Source organism: Elephantulus edwardii, unplaced genomic scaffold (genome assembly GCF_000299155.1).
Source record: "Elephantulus edwardii isolate Elephantulus edwardi_28Jun2011 unplaced genomic scaffold, EleEdw1.0 scaffold00019, whole genome shotgun sequence".
Classification (NCBI taxonomy): Eukaryota; Metazoa; Chordata; class Mammalia; order Macroscelidea; family Macroscelididae; genus Elephantulus; species Elephantulus edwardii.
Genome location: NW_006399769.1, coordinates 26,040,716 through 26,057,082, shown reverse-complemented (window position 1 = coordinate 26,057,082; position 16,367 = coordinate 26,040,716). Strand labels below are relative to the sequence as shown.

Sequence of the window (16,367 nt, the reverse complement as noted above, 5' to 3'; positions counted from 1 at the left end):
CCTTCTGAGCATGATGACCTTCTCCAAGGACTGGTCCTTCCTGGCCACATGCCCAAAGTACGTGAAATGGACCTTAGTATTATATTTTGTTGACTTTATTTTTTTTAAGGGAGTATATATTCCTTAGTTCCACCACTGCTTGCTTTCTTTTTATTTATTTATTTTTTTTACCACTGCTTTCTTATTCGTATGCCTGGTGGTGCAGTTAATGCATTTGACTGCTGACTGAAAAGTTTCAAGTTCTAGTCCACTTAGAGGTGCCATAGAATGAAGACTCAGAATCTATTTCTTAAAAAATCAGCCATTGAAAACTCTTAAGGAATTGGTTCTTTTCTGACACACATGAGTCAGAATTAACAACAACTGGTATAATACAGGACTATACTGCTCGGGAGAAGGAGGGCAGTCTTCCCTCATGCGATTTACTGCCTCTGAAAACCTACCAGAGAGTCAGCTATGGGTCAGTTCCAGCTGGACAGCAAAAAACAGCAGCGTACCTCCAAGGAGGGAACTCAGTTAGCCTAGTGGGTAAGGAATTGTACTGCCAACCCAAAGGCATGCAGTTTGAATCCTCTGTACGATTAAAGCCTATGAAAACCCACTGGAGGGTTAACTATGAGTTGGTTCCAAACTGAAGGCACATGACAGTAACAAATGGCCCTTGATGGAGCAGTGTTGAGCGTGTGTCCTGAAAAGCTCTCCACAGTTCAGACCAACCAGCTTCTCCTTGGGGTAGCAGTGTTGTTTTTGGTTTTTTAAGCTTTATCCTCTTGTCAGTAATTTCTAGTTTTATGGCATTGTGACCTGAGAAATACTTTGTGTAATTTCAGTGTTTATTAATGCATTGAGGCTTGCTTTGTGTCCTAATATGTGATAACTTCTGGAGAATGTCCCATGTGCACTGGAGAAGTCCTTCTCTGGTTTGTTTTGGTTTACTTTTTTTTCTTATTTATTTTAATGAAAGTTTACAGAGACTTTGTATTTCCATTAATTCATTGTTATACTTTTCTTCCTGCCCACCCCTCCCCCCAATTTGCTCTTCTCTTTAAAAAGTAAAAGAAAAATTTCTTTTATTGTTATTCAGTCCTTCCCCCCAAGTCCATTCTGCTGTGCAGCCTTCGTTCTGGACTCCTGTCATGACAATAATACCTAATCATATATCCCTTTTTTTTGTCTGTAATGATAATTTATTTTTTATTTAACTTTTTTATTATTATTAATTTTAATGAAAATGTACAGACTTTGGATTTCCATTCATTCATTCATTGTTGCACTTTTGTCCCTGCCCACCCTCCCTTTCAGTTCACTCTTCCCTTTGAAAAGTAAAAGAAAACTTCTATCATTGTTTTACAATCCCTCCCTCCAAATCCACTCCACTATGCAGCCTTCGTTCTGGACTCCTGTCATGACAATAATACTTAAACATATATTCCTTTTAAACAGTTCTCTCCCTCATCTGTTTCAATGCAGTATACATTATTTATCCCATCTTTCTCAGTCTCTCCCTAATCCCAATGTCAGTCCTGTTTTACAGGAGTTTTTGTCATGACTTCTGTTCTCTTCATGGATGATATCCCTCATATCATCCCATAACTCACCTGGTTTTCAATCATTACTGTTCATTGCCTCACACCTTTTCTGAAGATTATTTTTAAATTCTGGTGAGACAGACCCAAAATCATATTTTGCTTCTTCTTGAATAGTTTTAATTTTCCTCAGCTTGAAGTTGAACTTGCACATGAGTAATTGATGGTCTGTTCTATATTCAGCACCTGGCCTGGTTTTGACTACAAATATTGAGCTACTCTAACGATTCTTCCTGCAAATATAGTCATTTTAATTCCTGTGCAGTACATCAAGTGAGATCCATGTGCAAAACTGTCCTTTTTGTTTCTTTTTTTTTTTAAAAAAAAAGTTACGCACAATGAATAAATCATTAAACGTACAAATTTCTGTCATTTGATATCCAGCCGCATTTCTGTCACCAAGACCATACTTTCCAACTACCATTCCTTTCTCTTTGTTTCCAACTTTTACATTCCAGTTTCAATAATTATTTATGCATCTTGCATTAATATTGAGCAAGGCTGTGACCTCTATATAACTCTGGCATTAATATTAATTAAATTCTGGCATTGATATTAATAATTAAGTCCAAAATTGGTATACAGGCAAGCAGCAGATGTCTAATTCCATAATATTGGGGCAAAACCAACTGAGTCTGCTTTTTCTCCTTCCTTCCTCTATCACCACTGTGGGTGGAATGTCCCACAAATGGTTAGTGTCTTTCTCATTTCATCAGTTTTGCTAATTCACATCAAAGAAAGTTGCCTGCTATAATGCTGGATTAATAGGCAGTTGGGGTAATTGTTCATTCCATTCTCCCTCCACTTACTGTTGTCAGTTTATTCTCTCTGTGTGTGTGTGTGTGTGTGTGTGTGTGTGTGTGTGTGTTCCAAACATCATCAATTAATAATCCATGTTTAAATGTGTAAGGAAGAACTTAATCTAAAAATATTTCCTTATTGAAATCTGAATAAAATATGATCCTTTTTAAATTACAACTGAATTGCCCAGATTTCTCTTGGACTTAAAATGATGAAGTTCAAACAATAAAGCACCAAACTTGTGTTTTTGATGTGCGAACAAAATACAGACTCATATCTGAATGCAGCTGAGTTCCATCTGCTTCAGCCAGAACAAAACTTCACCTCCCAGTTTCCTCACATGTCACAGTGGCTTGGTAGTATGTGACTGTCCAGACCAGCCCTGCAGATGTCGTCAGAAATGGGATTTCCTGCCAGGATTTAGTAATATGCTGGCAGCAGGGGCCTCAGACCCAGCCGCTCCAGGGGTTAGCTTTTAAACTTTTGTTTCAACGTAAAATGAAAATCAAAGCAGCACCATCTGTCGTTTGAATCTACCGTGTCAGGGAAATTCGTGTGATCAATGGCCTGAATCTTGTTCAGACCTCTTAGAGGTGGTGTCCCACACCGTCTTGTATGTATCAGTCGTTGCTTTGGCCAAGAGCTAAGCCCTTGTCCTCGGGAAGGTGATGGATGAACTAGAGGGGTGAGGGAAGACTTTGAAGTGGGAATATATCCATTTCCCGTTTATGCACTACTCATATTTGGCTAGAGTCTGGACAAACATCTTCAGTGGGGTCTCCATAATTGCATTTGTTAATAAAAGACAGTGTTAAGGAGAAGCCCTCCTAAGCATAGCTATTTCTACACACCAAGCCGTGTACAACTGGGTACTTAATTGTTGCTGTGTACAAGCAAGGGGTTCTTGTGGAGGACAAAGGCTACAGCAGTGAAAGAGAGGAGGCCCATTCTTATGAGTTAAAGCATCAGCTAGAGATGTGCATGACTCATATAGAAAGTCAGAGCTACTTCAGGGATGTTTTGTTTTGTTTTGAGATCTATACCCTCTCCCTCAAAATTTAACATTCACCCTTCTTAGCCCTCCTCAGCTGGTACCTAGCGCCAAGGGATAAGCAAGACTTAGCACTTCCAGACAGGAATGGATGAGTTCTAAATGTGACCTGGAATGCTCAGAGATGAAGCATGTTCTGGAACCATGTACACACCAAGATACTAAGTGGAACATCTTTCTTCACAGCTCCATAGAATATTCTGTTATTTCATCAGCTTCCCTGGAATGTGGTGAAATACTGCAAAAATTCAACTTCTCACTTCTGAAAATCCTACATGCTACTCAAGACATTCTACTCGATTCTCTCATAGGCTAAGATCATTAACCTAAGAGGATTATTAAAATGCTGAGTACTAGACCATGTGAAGAAGAATTTGGCATCAGGACTGGAAGAAGACTCATGAGGAACAGACATTATGCAGATGGCACAATTTTGCTTCCAGAAAGGGAAAAAGACTAACAGCACTTATTGACGAATATCAAAGACCACAGCCTACAATTTGGATTACACTTCAACATGAGGAAAACAGATATCTTCGCCATTGGACCAGTGGTCAACATCCTGATCAATGGAAGAAAGACTGAAGTTGGCAATGATTCCATTTTACTTGAAACCAAAGTCAATGCCCATGCTAGCTGCAGTCAAGAAATCAAAAGGGTGTAAATTATAGGGTTGCACAATTCAGCGGGTGGATGAGTTGAAGGAAATAGGAAAGTTCTTTTGTGAAAAAGAACATATTCAAACTTTGTAATTAAATCAGAATAATATAAAAATTTTTAAAAAAAGAAATCAAAAGATGCATTATATTGGGCAGATCTCTTGCCACAGACCCCTTAAACGTGCTCAAGAATGAGAATGCCACTTTGGAGACTGCGGTTGCGGTGCATCTGACTCAGACCATGGTATTTTCAGACGCTTTGTATGCATCTGAAAGTTGGACAGGGTTTGAAGAAGACCAAGAGTTCCCTTCAATTTCACCTATGAGAAGAAGTAATTCCCTGAGTGGTAAAGGCAGTTTCCTCTCTAACCTAAAAGCCTCTCAGGCTCTGTCAGAGAAAAGCTTGTGTCTCTGCTTCCATGAGATTCATAGCCAAGAAAACCTCATAGTGCAGCTCTGCTGTGTTAACATTTAGGGTTACCGGAGTGAGCATTGACTTATTTGTATATTTACACGATGCATCACAATTTATGAGCATTGCCACATACTCTCCTTACTTAGATTTCACTAACCCAGAGGTAGGCAAAGTGGGGCTTATTATCCCTGTGTGACTGACGCAGAAACTGAGGTTTGCCTGGAATGGCTAAGCTGGAAAGTGAGTGGCGTAATCAGGATTAGAGCCCAGGCTTCTGCCTCCAGAACCCATGTTCTTTCCATTCCCATGTGCTCACTTTGCCCTTGACCCTGGCCGAGAGTCAGAGCAGATGTGCACAGTGGGGGAGACAGCACGGTTGCATCAGGGCTGACCAGCCATGTTCCCAGAACTATAACTCAGAATGCATGTCCTGGTGATGATAGGACTGTAACACATCTTTACATACAAATGAGAACACAGTTAATGCAGAAATTGTGTTTGATACCTGATCAAACTCTTGAACGTTGGGCTATTAGCATATTAAAGAAAGTGAAGCAGCAAAAAAACAGTAAGTTCAAGAATGTTTTTTTTAAAAAAAAAAAGAATGTGTGGAGAAGTTTGCATGGTGAGGGGGTGGCGGGGAGGAAAGAAGGTGAGAAGATGCTGGGAATCCTTGTGCGACCATTCTCCCCTTCCTCCCTTCCACAGCAAGGGCACAGCCTTCTTTAGGATCTTCTCAGTAGGCTCCAGATACAACTATCAATGTCATTCCTTCATGCCTTTGGGTTAGCTCTTTTAAAAAAAAGTAAATAGAATATGTAGTCTTGGGAAGTAAAGCTTACTCGTCCCCTTAGTTTTGGTTGAAGGCTCTCCTTCTCCATGAAGTTATTCGTAAACACGTCCCGGGGATGGGAACCAGTATACCCACTGCTCTCCGCCCTCTGCTCTCTGCTTGTGATTGGCTTCCTTTTTTGCATTACCTGGTGGAGAGACCTTGCAGAGAAAAAGCCATCTACTTTGCCCTGAGAAGGAAGTGTGGTCTAAGGGGTTCTAAGGCATGAGGCCCAGGCATCCCTGGTAGAAGCCTAGATAGAGCCTTGCATCTCAGCGAGGGGACAGACGTGTATCAGAAGAACACGCTTGGCTGCCTCTGGATTTCGTTTTACAAAAATACATGCATACATTCATTTCTCTTTAACATCCACTCTTGATCTGGATTGTTGCTTGGGTACCATTGAACAATCTCCCTTTCAGATGTACAACAAATGTATATAAAAAGTCCTGAGAGAAAAATGATCTCAGCTTTGGAAACTTGTAAACATTTCAGCAATCTCTGCTCTCTCAGGGAAACCCATAATTCTTCTTTTCAAACTTTAAAGCAGAACTGACAGCCATTTGGGTTCTCTGTTTGAAGTTATATTTTTTTAATCAAGGCTCTTTTTCTTTTTTAAATCCAGGTTCAGCTGTTGCCTTAATGAAATTAATAGTCGTCCTGGAATACTTTCATGGAAAAGTGCTGGGACTTTCTGGGATCTGTAGAATGTTCTTCTGATGCTTCTACACAGAGAGAATTTTAGGCAGGGACAACCAGCCATACCCCACCCAGTTGTTCAGAGTCTTCTCTGGCCTTGAGTTTATGTTGTGCTGTTCTGGGAGCGACTGTGGGTGAGAGGGCATGCCCATAAGTGTGTGCACCAGGACCCACGTGCACACCCCCTCCCCCGTGCCCCACTCCCTCACCTCATAAGTTCTTTAAATATGAGGAGAGGAAAGAAAACCTTGAGAAAGTGTTTATGTCCACCTCAATGATTTTCTTTTTTCAATTTTTTTATTTATTTTAGTGTGTGTGTGTGTGTGTGTGTGTGTGTACCATCAAATCTGATCTGACTAGTACAGGAGGAGATTGCCCCTCCTTCTCCAGCAGAGCTTCTGGTGGATTTGAACCGTGTGTCTCTGGGATTGCAATACAGCTTCTTGCCACTAGGCCACCAGCACTCCCTAATGGATTTCTTTAGTTTCATGTTTCACGCAGAGAAATAAAGTCAAACTGGCTTAATCTACAATCGAGACCAGTGTAACTGTTGCCTTGTTGGGGCAGCCCTTTGAGGCCTGGGCTTGTTAGTCTGCCTTCAGCTCCCAGACCTGTCAGAGGTGCTGAGGTCTCAGGAGTCCCAGGATTCTCACCAAATGCTGCCATCTCTTTCCTGCTATACTGACATTCAGAACTTGGAGCTATCTTTTCTAAAGATGTCCTCTCTACATTTTGCTCTTGAATGCAGGCAAGCACTTGAGACCGTGAAGGGCATAGAAAGTCCGGTCACCATGAGACAAATGGAGAACCGAGATGCCATGGGCCTGGGATGGGAACGCCTTATAAAGAGGACTTAAATAGGCATTTAGAAGTTAGAATCCCAGGCTGACACAAGCTGGTGGGATTAGGTGTGTGGCAGTGGTCACTGCAGGTGAATATTGCTGGACTGTAGAGGGGATAAGGATGAGGATCCCAAAGAAGCTGAGACTATTGGAGGGGAGGTAGAATGTTAGTGGTTTGAGTATACAACCTGGAGTTGGTGAGCGTGTCACAGTGGTCACTGCAGGTGAATATTGCTGGACTGTAGAGGGGATAAGGATGAGGATCCCAAAGAAGCTGAGACTATTGGAGGGGAGGTAGAATGTTAGTGGTTTGAGTATACAACCTGGAGTTGGTGAGCGTGTCAGTGAATGAGTGTGTTAAGTGCTTTATAGAGCAGTTGCCCGCCTCAGAGCGAGCATTTTATGACTGCTCTGGTGGCCTAGCGGGTAGAGTGGCACTGCCAGTCCAAAGGCAGGCAGCTCAGATCCACCAGCTTAGCCCTGGGAGACAGAGGAATAGTCACCTCATGTGCAATTTACGGCCTCTGAAAGCTTGCTGGAGGGTCAGCTATGAGTCAGTTCCAATTCAATGACAATGAGGATCTTTTCAAACAATGCCACACTGTTACAGTTATTACTGTGCCATTATCAGTGTTACTGGAATGCTAATTTTAAGGTCTTGAGTACAGAGTTAAAATAGTGACCACAAAACTCGGGCAGGAGAGGGAGCAGTGTCCTGGAGTTCTGCTCTGTGCTCTGAGGCAGCTCTACTCTGTCACCGGGCCACTGTGAGGAGGCATTGAATCCGCCCCAGAGGGTTCAGGTTCTGCTTGCCAGTTCTCGTTGAGTTAACCTTTAACTGTGTGCTTCATGGGGATTTCCAAAAAAATTGATCACTAAGCCTTTCCTGCCTCTCAAACTTCCAGTGTTGCAGCCATGTACTATCAGTTGCACCACCCAGGGACTCCTTTTTACCATTAATGAGTGAAATGATGCATATCTTTAACAATAACTATACGTTCAAATGTTCCTCATAGCACCGGGTAGGTATGCGTAGTGCCATTCTTCCATAATCCCTGAAACACTCTCAGGTGGCACGTTTGTTTAGTTCCATACTACTGATTTGAATCTTCCATTTTTAAGTCTTAATTATGCTCTGCAGCCTGTATCTTTCAATTGTGGTGGTCACGGCTGGGTGTGGCTGGGGTTAAGAAGACCAGGGTGGTGTCTCACGTAGCCTGTTGCTTCCTTCCTAGATGACTATGCCCAGCTGTGTAACATCCCCGTTCTGGGGCACCGGCGGCCATACGGACGGGATGCCTTGGTTGACTTCAGTGAGCAGTATGCACCAGAAGCTGATCCCTACTTTATTCAGGATCGTAAGCAAAACTTTTCCATTACTTTGAAACTAAATTGTCATTTAAATGGGGTAAGGGGTTTCAAAATGCTGTCCCTGGGTCAGAAATGTGTATTTTTTCAGGCCTCAGCCTAGACCTGCAGAATCACAAACACAAGGTGGTTTCCACCATCTCTGTGCTTTGAGAATCAGTTATGTGCTTAAAGTTGAGAATGACTAGATTAAATTATTGGTTTCTGTGGGGATACTGATATGGTTTATTTTGTTTAAAAATCAAGAAAATGTCACCTATGTGTAACCAAACAGTTAACTGTTATGTTCAAACAAAGATGAGAAGATAAGAAGGCTGGGAGTTTTGGACTAATTGAAACAGAACAACCAGCTAGAAATGAGAATGTTTTCATATGATGATGAATATTAAGGATGCTATGGTGTAGAAGTTACTGAATTGTGTAACTTATGTAGAAATTGCCAAATGAGAATCTAAATTGCTGTATAAATCTTCACCAGAAACACAGTAAAAATGATTTTTAAAGTAAAAAGAAAGATATTATAATTCCACTAACTAATTTCTTTGCACAAAGTGTTGATCTGATTTGAGAGTTTGGTGGATTGGGTGTTTTTTTTGGGGGGGGTTGTTTTGTCTTGTTTTGTTTTTAAAAAAGAAACAAAACACACAGATGTTTGTAGCCACTTTTCTGACTATGAAATGACAAATGTCCACTGTACTGAGTTAATCTTTACAAGTGTTTTTTTGCTTTTGTTTTTAGAGTGAGAGGTCAAAAAAATTTGCTCTCCTTGTCAGAAATTAATTTTTAGCATACCCTTGTGCAGCGATGTATTGCATAAAGATGATGCGTGGCAGCTTTCCCTGGATCTGACTTGCACAGGGGCGGTGGTGTGTGTGTGTAAATCTGTTGCCTCCAAGCACAGGGTCAGAGCGTCCTTAGTGAGAAAGTGAGCCAGCACGCAGCTTGTTGTTTCTTTGCAGACAGCGGACTGCAAGTGCAGACTGATTAATTGAGGTTGGAAAATGGAGCAGGTCAGAAGAAATTATTAGAAGGTAGTAAACTAGCAAGAGGGCAGAGCACATTCCAAGAGCCTTGTCCACATCTGACAGGAGGGCCCTCCTGACACGCACCATATTTAAAATACAGGAAGCCTTGTGGCCCAAGAAGTTCCGGTTAAAACATTGGATATGTTTCAGAATTATAAGGCACATTGGAGTGTTTAACTCTGTGGCTCTTGTCTCCTGTACATGCTTGTAAACAAAACAACCATGGCTTGGTCCTGAGAACTAGTAGAACTTGGTGGGTTCATTTGGGAGCTCCTTCTATTCAGAGTCGTTCTTGCTGGCTGCCTTCCAGTTACCCCTGCCTCACACCCAGAAAAACAAATGCAGCCTGGTACAGCCTCATCTTTGTGAGGAGAGTGCATTGGACCATTGGGCTCTGTAGATGCTCCTGAGCTAACCTTTCAGAAGCAGATGGCCAGGCCCATCTTCCTGGCATGCTATAGCTAGAAAGGTCCTCTGAAACCTGACCTCATCATCACTTACACACTACTTGCCATTGAGTCAGAACCAGCTGCTAGGTAACCCTCAAAGGGTTTTCCTGAGGCTGTAAATCGCATGGGAGGAGACTGCCCATCTTCTCCTGAGACTGGTGGTGTCCAATTTTCGTTGGGTTGGAGCACAACTCTTCACCCATTAGGTCATTAGTGCTTACTATTCTCCATTACTATTCTCCAAGCTTCCACTGGTAAGTGAGGGGTCGTGGTAACTCACTTGAAGTGAAATTAGATAACGGTTACTGTCATGTAGGGAGCACTGGTGGTGTGGTCCATAGTGAGTTGTGCTGCTTACCAAAGGTGACTCCACTCTGGTGGTTCAAATCAACCTTCAGCTCCATGGAAGAAAGATGATCTGTCTTCTTCCAGATAATTTCCAGCCTCAGAAACCTGCTGGTGAGTCAGCTGTGAGTCCATTCTGACCCTGTGGCAATGCATTTGAGATGAGTGTGTAACTCCAGCCTAAGGCAAGAACATTCCCAGCATCCAGAAGACCCCTGGTACCATCCCTAGTACCCTGCCCCCAAAGAGAACTCCTATCCTGGCTTCTATCACCATAGAGTAACAACACTGTTTCCTTTCACCCATGAAACATAACTGAGCCCATGAAGCATAGCTTTATGAACTGTGCCTCGTCTGAGATGTACAACCCTGTGTGTATATGGTGCACTGTCAAGCCAAAGGCAGACGGCCCAAATCCACCAACTGCTCCATGGGAGAAAGATGGGCAGTCTCGGCCTGTGCAGTTTATGGCCTCTGAAAACCCACTGAAAGATCAGCTCTTAATTTATTATTATTCCAAGTAAATGACTCTGGAGCTATAGGGTCAAATCTGACTCCAAAGCAGTGGCATTAAGGTTTGTTTTTAAATACACACACACACACACACACACACACACACACACACACACACACACACACACACACACGCTCAGAACTCTGGTGGCCTAGTGGCAAGAAGCTTCACTGCAATCCCAGAGGCATTTTGAGGCAATTTTAGGCCACCAGCTGCTCCGTTGGAGAAGGATGGGCAATCTCCTCCTGTGCTATTAACTGCCTCTGAAAACCTGTCAGAGGGTCAGCTATGGGTCGGTTCCAACTCTGTGGTACTCAACAACTATCTATCTATGTGTATGTATACATATACGTGTGTGTGTATATATACATATATACATACACACACACATATACATACATCACACACATAGGTACATGTTTTAAACTAAGGACACTTGGTTTGAATCCACCAACTGCTCCATGACAGAAATATGGAGGGCAGTCTCCTCCTCTGATTTACTGCCTCTGAAAAGCTGCTGGAAGCTCAGCTATTAATCAGTTCCAACTCAGCAAGCAGTTCACAACACAACATGTAAGTGTTTATCAGTAAACATTCATTTTTTTATAAAAAAGGTGAGAAGAGAGAAAAGTAGGGAAAAGTAGAAATGTTAAGGCTGGGAAGGCCCACTTCTCCTCATAAATCCAAAAATACCAAGTCACCTCTCCCCATCCATCCTATTTCTCCTGTGTGCAGCCTTTCTTGCTCCAAAGTCCAGATTCTAGGAATGTTTGTGTTGAAATATCCTGGCATATTTTTCTTCTTTAAATGCTGATATTGCTCTTAATTTTTTTTAATCCACTACACATGTTAAGAAGTAAACATGTTGATGTCACATCAATTTCCTATTTAGCAACAAAGGATGCTGAGATGCAGTCCCAAGCTCTCCAGCTGTGACTGGGCAGCGACCTTCCTACTTCTTCATGTGACACAGAAATGGCTCCTTTGCTGAGCCAGATCCTGACCAGCAGCAGGGTTTTCTGCTGTGCAAACAAGCCATCCTTCTGGGCAGATGGTGACATCGAGGAGAGACCTTTGTGGTTCACCCTCTTCTCCCAGCGCATTTTTTTAAGAGAACTGAGCTGATGTCTGCATTACCTTTCATTACAACACTGTTTCTAAAACTGTAATCCCTTCAAGCAGGAATTGGCACACTCTATCAAAGGACAGATAGTAAAACTTTTAGGCCTTGTAGTTTACTACCACAACTGCTCAACTCAGATTGTTGTTATTGTGTACCATAGGGTCAGAACCAACCCATAGCAGACCCTCCAGCAGGTTTTCGGAGACAGTTAATCACACAGAAGGAGATTGCCCATCCTTCTCCCACAGAGCAACTGGTGGCCTCGAACGGCAAGCCTTTGGGATTGCAGCACAGTCTCTTTGCCACTAGGCCACAATTCAGATTTGAGACAGGAAATAAATGTAGATGATAAATATGTGATTGGATGTGGTTGTGTTCCAATTATATTGTGTTTACAGAAAGTGGATAGGAGGCCAGACTCGGACAAGGAGCTGAGGTTGGCAGGTGGGAGTTTCAAAATTAAATTTCACATTTTAATTTCTATAATAATAACAAGGAAATTATTTGACTAGTTTAAAAGATCAAATTCTTTTCTGGGACCATGGTATTTGGAAGGGCTTTAATAGATGAAGACTTTGTTCTCTTGAGTCATATCTCCAAACGGTTTTGGAAACTTGATGATTTATACTATTTCCCTTTTCCCTTTATAAAAAAAGAATATAACCCTACTCATTTTTTTAAGTCATTGAATCAGAACTTAAGGTTCCACATGTGCTGTGATATTTTGCTGCCCCCTTCAGTTTCCTGGAAAATTACTTCAAAGGCCAGATATGGATATGCAGGGGAATTTTACCTGTGTTCTGATAATTTTTTTTTTCCTTTAGAATTAATGATGTGGTGAGGGTAGAATGTGGAGGGAATCAGAGACAATAACGCTAGTATGTTTCACTCGCCATCAATTTATACTTGCAACTTTCCTCACTAGAAATAGAGCTAAATAGTTCTGATACCTGGTCAAATTGTTTATGTTTTAGGAAACCTCTAAAAACTCTTTAGAATCACTTAATGATCTGATTTGATTTAAACATATCTAAACTATAAAAGGGAACACTGGTGGCCTAGAAGCAAAGAGTTACATTGCTAATCCTAAATCAAGTGGTTCAAATCAAGCGGCTCCTCAGGAGAAAGATGGGAAGTCAGTCACCTCTCATGCAGAGCCTCTGAAAACCCACTAGAGAGTCGGCTATGAGTCGCTTCTCACTTGATGGCACACAACCACAACAAAACTATAGAAAGGCCCAAAACGAAAGTATCTTTTCCTAAGACGTTTGCTTGTACAAACCCAAGTGTGGTGCACTTATCTCATTATCAAGATGTTTTGGATCCTGTTACTCCTTTGATGCTTTGATCTCCTGAAAGCCCTTTTCTAAGACTCACCTCAAGGCCAGAGTGAAGGAGCACACAGTCCATGCTAGCTCAACTCGCTGTGGTTTTAAGAACTCAAAAGAGCACAATCCCATTGGACTATGAGCAAATCCCTTCTGAACACTGACCATGTATCCTGTTAGTTCAGTTCTGTTAGTTTCTAGTCTGAGATCATTAAGAATTTGTGTATGAATATTTTGAGTAATTAAAACAAAACAAAAGCCTTTTATGCCTTGCTCACATTGATGATGCCATTGTAATATACCGCACTGGAATTTAAAAAAGTGAAGCTAATCTGTGATCTTTTGGATATTTGTAAGTTGTATGCTATATGAGAGTAGTGTGTGGTGGCCTACTGATAAGAAGCTGCACTGCAATCCCAAAGTCACACAGATCAAATCCACCAGCTGCTCTGCGGGAGTAAGATGGGCAGTCTCCTCCCTTCTGATTAACTGCCTCTAAAAGCCTGCCAGAGGATGAACTGTGGGTCAATTCCAACTGAACATACACAGCAACAGCAATGTCAGTAGACGTCTGTCCTCCATGTAGGGTTTGCGTCCTGGCCAGCACACCTCCTGTGCAGCTTTCGTCCATGTGAACGGTGGTTGTGTGTTGGGGTGATACAGCGGAGCTCTAGCTGGTATATTGTTGTTGTTCGGTGCTGTCATAACAACTCTAGGAACAACAGTTATGAGCCCTGTCCATCCTTATCATCTTCAATATATTAGAGCCCATTGCTGCAGTCATTGTGTCAGTCCAGCTTCTCGAGAGTCTTCCTCTCCTTTGCTGATTGTCCACCTTTCCGCATGATGACCCTTTCTAGCCTCCCCTGTCAACATGCCCAAAGTATGTGAAATGTAGCTTTGCCATTCTTGCCTCTAAAAAGCAGAAAGACTTGGTGATCGGCTTCTGAAAATCCTAGGGCTCACAGTGATCCCATCCCATAGTGAGGAACCTACTCACAGGAAGTAACAGCACCATGTGATAAACAGATACTTTAATTCTCGGTAGTTTAGAGCAGACTTTAAGGTCTCAAAACTATATATGATTAAACAGAACCTCTGGTGGCCTAGTGGCAAGAAGCTGTGCTTCACTCCTAAAGGTATGTGGTTCAAGGCCACCAGCTGCTCTGCTGCGGAAGGATGGGCAATCTCCTCCTGTGTCATTAACTGCCTCTGAAAACCTGCCAGAGAGTCAGCTGTGGGTCAGTTCTCACTCTACAGTCTGCCACAAACAGAATTTAAAGAATGACAGAGCTTTAATATTTTTTTTATCTGAAATATTAAGAGTTGAAATTCTTTAATTTAGCATCTGTCATTTCCTTCCCAGGTTATTTAAACAGCTTTGAGGAGTTACAGGCTGAGGAGTGTGGCATCCTCAACGGCTGTGAGAATGGCCGCTGTGTGCGGGTGCAGGAGGGCTACACCTGTGACTGCTTCGATGGCTACCACCTGGACATGGCGAAGATGACCTGTGTCGGTAAGAACGATGTGGAAAATGAGTCTCCTGCAATCCTTTGTGGTCACTTGAATATATTTAAGAAAGAGCTAATACTCATTTATCCACCTACTGGTAAAAATAGAGGGAAGGCCAACGTGTCCCAGGCTCAAATGTCTGAGCTGGTGTTCATTTGAGGTAAAATTCTTACTAAAAAAAATCTTTCATGTTGCCTTCCTTTATCTTTTTTAAAAGAAAAGGAAAATACACTTAACCTTCTTCAGTTGATTCTGTTCCTGCATATCTTTCTGCAAAAAAAAAAAAAACCCACAAAACTGCTCTCAAAGCTTTTTAAAGTTTTTCTTCAATTTTTTATGGCACTTCTGATCCCTCTATACAGTTTCTCTCATCCCAGAAACTTTAATAATAGTTTTAATCTTTGATATTTCTAGAGAACAGCTGATCAGAGAATACTTCAATCAGTAAAGCCTTAAAGAATTCTGTAGCAAGAAACCCAGTAACGTACCTGTGAGCTTCTGGATACTTCTCTAAGGGCTCCACTTACTGCTTGTTGGATTCTGAGTAGGATTCCTCTTTACCAGTTGAGGGTTTCTTCATATCTTTGGCTGACTTAGGGAAATTTTAAAATTATATATTCCCTCTAATTCTCCTGAGGCTTGACTGTAAAATGTCAAGTTGATAAATGAAATATTGTGCTTAACAGAAGGAAATTCTAAAATCTCGCTGAAAATGTACCTTTTTAAGACCTAAAAATCTTGTTACTCTAGCATATAGTTGAATAGGGAAGGCTGTGCAGCTTGAGCGGGGAGGGGCCTGGGGCAGAAGTCAGGGAATGGCCTGCCCTGTGTAGGCCTCAGGTAAGCTGTCAGGGACTCTTCCTCCCAGACTGCCATTGAAGCTGTTCACCTGCTTGGCTTGGTTTTATTGCAGATGTCAACGAGTGTGATGAGTTGAACAACCGGATGTCCCTCTGCAAGAATGCCAAGTGCATTAACACGGAAGGTTCCTACAAGTGTTTGTGTCTGCCAGGCTACATACCTTCAGACAAACCAAACTACTGCACCCCATTGAATACCACCATGAATTTAGAAAAAGACAGTGATCTGGAGTGAAAGAGGATTTACATAACCTAAGCCCATATACTCTGCACTGTGTAAAGGAAAAGGGAGAATTGTATTATACTTGAGACTTTGCACCTAACCCTGAATGTTGAAAATATGGAAACAGCATGGAATTATGCATCCTAAGAAGAAAAGGCGAGGATTTAGTACAAGCCTGATGGGTGTGGCAGACCAAATGGACATTTCTCAGAAAAAGCAGTATATATAGTCTGTTCATATGTAAAATTCAGTGGAAATGAGGGAAACAGTGCTGTTATTTTAAACAGAAGGTTGTATTATTATGTTGTTTTGGGGTTTGTTTGTTGTTGTTTTGTTTTTTTTTTACTATAGCTTGATTAAATTTGGCATTTAAATAGTGGTGAAAAATATTTTATATGATTTTCTTTTACTTTTTTTTTTGGTTGTGCAGTTCCTTGGCTACTGTTGTGTGGGGTTCTTTTTCCTTCATATATTTTTTTAAATCTTAAATTCACAAGCTTTGATAAAATATTGTTGAGCTGTATTATAAATATTGTTGCACAGGGTGTGCTCTTCCTGGACCTGAAACATTTGAAAAATTCTAGTTGTCTGTCCTGTGGAGCAGACAGTGATTTTTTTTCTAAATTTCTGTGCACATTTGGAGAAAAGTACTTTATACTTAGAATATGTTGTCGATTCTAATGTCCATTCTTAGCCAAACTGCTCGCAGGCACCAGTTGGATCCCTTCCCTACAC

General features: G+C 41.6%; 1 protein-coding gene across 4 annotated transcripts in view; it reads left to right on the top strand.

The window, feature by feature from the left end:
• LTBP1 (latent transforming growth factor beta binding protein 1) overlaps positions 1–15,644 on the top strand; it is a 687,127-nt gene extending 671,483 nt beyond the window's left edge. For all 4 annotated transcript variants that reach the window (XM_006882359.1, XM_006882362.1, XM_006882361.1 and 1 more), the window contains 3 exons: positions 8,121–8,243; positions 14,404–14,553; positions 15,463–15,644. In XM_006882359.1, coding sequence (XP_006882421.1) covers positions 8,121–8,243; positions 14,404–14,553; positions 15,463–15,644 — 455 coding nt within the window. The remainder of the gene's footprint in view (positions 1–8,120; positions 8,244–14,403; positions 14,554–15,462) is intronic.
• Positions 15,645–16,367: the final 723 nt, after the last annotated feature.